Source organism: Pelophylax lessonae (genome assembly GCF_965119305.1).
Source record: "Pelophylax lessonae genome assembly, chromosome: 11".
NCBI lineage: Eukaryota > Metazoa > Chordata > Amphibia > Anura > Ranidae > Pelophylax > Pelophylax lessonae.
This window is the reverse complement of record NC_138778.1, coordinates 19,632,017-19,637,667: the sequence shown is the minus strand read 5'-3', so window position 1 is coordinate 19,637,667 and position 5,651 is coordinate 19,632,017. Positions and strand designations below refer to the sequence as shown.

Here is a 5,651-nt window from a genome sequence, read left to right as displayed (position 1 = left end):
AGGGGAGGTAAGTATGCATAGGGGAAGGGGTGTTAGGTTAGGTCAGGGGAGGCAAGTATGCATCTGTGAAGAGGAAGGGGGCTTAGGTCAGGGTCAGTGAAGGCAAGTATGCATAGGTGAAGGGGGGGGGGGGTTAGGGTAGGCATGTACGCGACAGGGAAGGGGTTTAGGTTGGGGGGGAGGGGTATGTACGCATCTCTGAAGGGAAAGGGGGGTTAGATTAGGTCAGGGGAGGCAAGTATGCAACAGGGAAGGGGGGTTAGGTTAGGGGAGGCAAGTATGCAACAGGGAAGAGGGGTTAGGTTAGGTCAGGGGAGGCAAGTGTGCATCAGTGAAGGGAGGTTAGGTCAGGTCATGGGAATGCAAGTATGCAACAGTGAAAGGTGGGGGGGGGGGGGGGTTAGGTCCGAGGGGGCAAGAACGCATCTGTGAAGGGAAAGAGGGTTTAGGTTCGGTCAGGGGAGGTAAGTATGCATAAGGGAAGGAGGGTTAGGACAGGTCAGGGTAGGCAAGTATGCAACAATGAAGAGGAAAGGGGGGTTGGGTTAGGGAGGGGGGGGGGTAAGTAAGCATCTGTGAAGGGAAAGGGGGGGGGGTTAGGTTAGTGGAAGGAAGCAAAATGGATAAATGTGCTTTGTTTTAAAGTGCACCTGTCCTCCAATACTTCGCTATTTCTCTATTTTAAAGGTAAAGTGAAATAATCCTAAACTCTGATTTTTTTTTTTCTTTTCAATGCCAGTAATGATTCTGTATTCTCCTTTTATTTTTGGTGCTTCATTTAGATTTTTCTCCATATTTACATACAAGTCAAACTGTCCGGCAACTGGAGTCGGCCAATGGCGGTCTGCTCCCCCTCCCACCCTTCCCCTCCATTTATGATCTGCTGTATACAGTAGATTCCGGTTTATAAAAAATATATTACTATATCAATGTAACCCCCCTTTCCATCCAACCTCTAAATGATAATTGGGTCTTTAGAATAATACCTGTAAAGTGCTGAACATAAAAAAATCTCGTTAATCGAATCAATTTTTTTTTGTTTATGGTCTGCATAGCTAGGGGTGGGACAGGGGCGTGTCCTTTACCTACATACTTTGTTCTCAAAAGCCTTCCTCCTTCTAATTCTCCAACGGTGGGGGTGCATTTTATGCCCACAAGCTCGCTTACAAAGTAAGCAACCCAAAACTGCTACATGTAGCACTAAAAAAAACCTCCCTCCCACAGGTTGGCTTCTACCACTGAGAACAAGTCTGCCGGTGCTTTGGTGCTATTACAGAAGGGAACGCCCCCTATACCTGTGAATGAACCCCTATACAGGTGAATGGGGCCCTTCCCGGAATGTATGGAAGTATCTGACCAGATACAACAATAGACAAAATACTTTTTTCCCCCCCAATTATCATCCATGAGACTTCCTGTCTCCACCTGATCAATATTCTCTAGAGATATCTACAGGACCCTCAGATTATTCCTCCCAATCAAACTCCCAATATTAACACTCAGAAAACATCAGATATAAATACACAAATAATCAATCATCCATAAAAAGGCAAATTTGTTTGTAAACTGTGGTCGTAGCGCCCAGCGCCTCTTCCTATTGTGGGTTCAGCATCCGCGCTGCGGTGACCATCGTTATCCTAAACCGACGTCCAATGACATCATGACCACAAAGCCCACGATACACATCCAGGAGGCCAGCTTGCCGTTTCCACTGCCGCACAAGGGGGAGAAAAAAAATGGCAGTTAGGTCATGGGTTATAAAAGGTCATGTTGTATCACAAACACTGCACACCTACTGTCCAATCACTACCCACCTGGCTGTCCAATCACAAACACCGCCCACCAGGGCATACAAACACTGCACACCTACTGTCCAATCACTGCCCACCTGGCCGTCCAATCACAAACACTGCACACCTACTGTCCAATCACTACCCACCTGGCCGTCCAATCACAAACACCACCCACCAGGGCATCCAATCACAAACACTGCACACCTACTGTCCAATCACTACCCACCTGGCCGTCCAATCACAAACACCGCCCACCAGGGCATCCAATCACAAACACTGCACACCTACTGTCCAATCACTACCCACCTGGCCGTCCAATCACAAACACCACCCACCAGGGCATCCAATCACAAACTATGCACACCTACTGTCCAATCACTACCCACCAGGGCGTCCAATCACAAACACTGCACACAATACCATCTAATCACAAACATTGCCCTCACAACGTCCAGTCAAAAACACTGCCCGCCACACCGCCCAATCACAAACACTGCACACAATAAAAGTAAAGCCCCATCTAGGAACAGGTATAACAAAGTCCGTGCCATCACATTTACTGCAAACTCTGTGCTTCTGCACCCCTCTGAAACTAGTTTGCCAAGGACGTGACTTCTTTGAGTTCGGAACTCCTCCCCTACCTTCCATCCATTGAGTGTCCATGCTATCAGCTGAGGTTCTCTCATTGGACACAGGGGGTAGAAGGTGGGCCGGGGTTCAGTCCCAGCATAGAAAGCGATGCCATTAGCAAGAAAGTGAAAACAGTTTCAGAGAGGCACACAGGGAAGAATAATCTGGCTAAGAAAGGCACCTAGCCTAGGACTTCATTAGTGCTGAGAGCCTCTGAATTAGAGATTGACCGATTATTGGCAAAACCGATATATCGAGGACCGATATGCACTTTCCCTGATATATCGGAATCATCCACCAAGGTGACCGATATTACTGTTATTTTGGGAAGTGCTGTACTGGAGTGATGGCTGCAGCTAGAGGCATCACCCCGATACCGGCGTCCATAGCCGACGGTCGGCTGTCTTGTAATGACAACCGATGCGGCTGAGAAGCCTCTTGGCTGTCATTACAAGGAGCGGGAGGGGACGTCCCCCCCCCCTTCCGCGGGTAGCTTGGGTCTCCCGTCCCACCGGGAGACCCGGGCAACCAGCCAGCACGCCCGCCGAAGACCCGATCAAAGCCGCATTCGGCTTTGATCGGGTCTCCATGCAAAAACCCGGAAGTAATGTCATGACATCACTTCCGGGTACTGTCTGGCGCCAGATTTAAAAAAATTACAGCATTCAAAACAGCCAAACTTGGCGTTTTGAATGCTTTTAAGTGCAGAGGAGGGGTTTGCGGTCTTTAGACCCCCAGATCCCTCCACAACAGTACCTGTTAAAAAAAAAAAATTTCTTGTAAATGTACGAAAATATCGTCCGATACCGATACGCGATGACCAAAATATCGGTATCGGCAATGGAAAAACGATATCGGTCAATCACTACTCTGAATATCCATGTCAAAAGAGCAGCTTACCCAGTCTGAGCTTCCGGGATGATGTCATCCATCACCACATAGACCATGGCACCTGCTGCAAAGGCCAATGCATAGGGTAAGGCTGGCTCTGCCAGCGCTATGGCAAATGCTCCTAGGACTCCAGCAATGGGCTCAACCATTCCACTCAGCTGGCCATACCTAGGGAGAGAAGACGGTCAGATCAGAGATGTAATATACAGTGTATACACTCATATGCCACTTTATTAGGTACACCTGTTCAATTGCTTGGTAACACAAATTGCTAATCAGCCAATCACATGGAAGCAACTCAATGCATTTAGGCATCTAGACGTGGTGAAGATGACTTGCTGAAGTTCAAACCGAGTATCAGAAAGGGGAAGAAAAGAGCTTTAGGTGGCTTTGAACATGGCATGGTTGTTGGTGCCAGATGGGTTGGTCTGAGTATATCAAAAACCGAGGGATAATTGTAGGTACCAGGTCTCTCTGGGGTGAACCAAGGGAAACCACCAGAAAGACTATGGAAAGTGGGGAAAATAAAAGAATAGAATAAAAAATGAAAGAATAGAGTAGATTAGAAAAGAATAGAATAAAAAAAAATAGAAAAGAAAAAACTATAGAATAGAAAGACTAGAATAAAATAGAATATAACAGTCTTCCAAAATTAGAATTTCGAATAGAATAAAGTTGAACAGAATAGATTGGAATAAAAAAGAATTGAATAGAATAGAAAAAAACCATAACCTTCTTTGAAATTCCAATTTAGAAAAGAATAGTGTAGAACAGAATAGAAAAATAAAGGAATAGAATTGATTCGAAAATAATAGAATAGAAAATAAAAGAATAGAAAAAAAACTACAGAATAGAAGGATTATAACCGTTTTCCAAAATTCGAATTTCGAATAGAATTAATTTGAATAGATTAGAATATAATGGAATAAAATAGAAAAAATATAATCATCTTCCGAAATTCGAATTTCAAAAAGAATAGAAAAGAAAAGAATAGAGTAGAACAGAATAGAAAAAATATACAAGATAGAATAGAAAATAAAGAAATAGAATAGATTAGAAAAGAATAGATCAGAAAAGAATAGAATAGAAAAGAATAGAAAAGAAAATAATAAAAATTGAAAAACACAATAGAATAGAAAGAACAGAAAAAATAGGAAGAATATAACTGCTTTCCAAAATTTGAACCTTGCATAGAATAAATTCAAATACAATGGAAAAGGAAAGAAAAAACATTGCAAAAGAATAAAATTAAATATAACCGAATTTTGAATAGAATAAATACGAAATAGATTAAATTTTTCCAAATTCAAAACCGAATACAAAAAGTTTGAATTTAATTACAATACAAAAAAAATTAAATGAAACTAAATGAATAAAAAAAAAAAAAATGAAATAAACAAAAAATTATTTAAATAACGCATTAAACAAAACAAATCTTTTCAGTCTGCACAAGTCATTGGGAAGGCCAAGTGAAGAGGAGACATTGGGGAGGGGACAGGTGCCCCAGCTGCAAATTTCGGAGGGGGCGCTACATGGTGTGAAAGGAAGAATACGATTGGCTTTATTGGCCAATGAGACGCCCTTCCTTCAGACTGATACAAAGGGCCCTTCCTTCTGTGACAACCCCATAATGACAGGCAGGTGATTAATTATAACCCAATTTACCAACTTTGGCTGTTGGTAAAAACTGATCTACTTACCAAAACGCCCTCCATGTGGACACGCCGGCTCCTCTTAGTGGGAGGCTAACCGCGAGGCCCTCTGGAAAGTTCTGGATTCCTATTCCGATGGCTAAATTTCTGCAAAAGAACATTTTAGTTATAAGTGTGAGCCTCTCTAACTACCTGACATATATGAAAATATTTGGAATAAAGAAGAACGCCAATGTAAATTTTTCTATAGAGTCTAATGGCGGGGGGCTGGTGAGACCCCCGAACTGTGCTACTGAGGATTCATTCTTGGTTAGGAGAACGCTGGACTCTATAAACTGCTGGAAATTGTTTCTATAGAAAGGCTTTTCTGACTCAGCATTTGGTCATCAGTTATTTATCAGCTTATTTATACAGTGTGATGTATTCCATGACACACAACCATCCGTCTCTCTATCTCAGATGGACGCCCATTCTCCAACACCAATACAACAATCGTACACACCCTTTGGTGAGGTGCCAGTTCACCTGTGACTTTGGATTGTGGAAGAAAATTGTAGCCACCATACAGCGGACACACCCGCTCTCAAAATGACAGTCGGGAGTGGCTATGTAAATATTGAAGCTGTGGCTGCGAAAGAATGAACTGCCTGACACAGTGTTTACAAACATTGTTCCAACTTTGTAT

At 43.1% G+C, this 5,651-nt stretch overlaps 1 protein-coding gene across 1 annotated transcript in view; it reads right to left on the bottom strand.

Annotated features, from left to right (window-relative positions):
- Positions 1 to 1,390: 1,390 nt before the first annotated feature.
- SLC39A11 (solute carrier family 39 member 11) overlaps positions 1,391 to 5,651 on the bottom strand; it is a 401,122-nt gene continuing 396,861 nt past the window's right edge. Inside the window, exons 8-10 of the mRNA XM_082271821.1 lie at positions 5,015 to 5,113; positions 3,324 to 3,482; positions 1,391 to 1,711 (exon numbers count right to left, since the gene is read on the bottom strand). Coding sequence (XP_082127947.1) covers positions 1,633 to 1,711; positions 3,324 to 3,482; positions 5,015 to 5,113 — 337 coding nt within the window. The 3' untranslated portion in view covers positions 1,391 to 1,632. The remainder of the gene's footprint in view (positions 1,712 to 3,323; positions 3,483 to 5,014; positions 5,114 to 5,651) is intronic.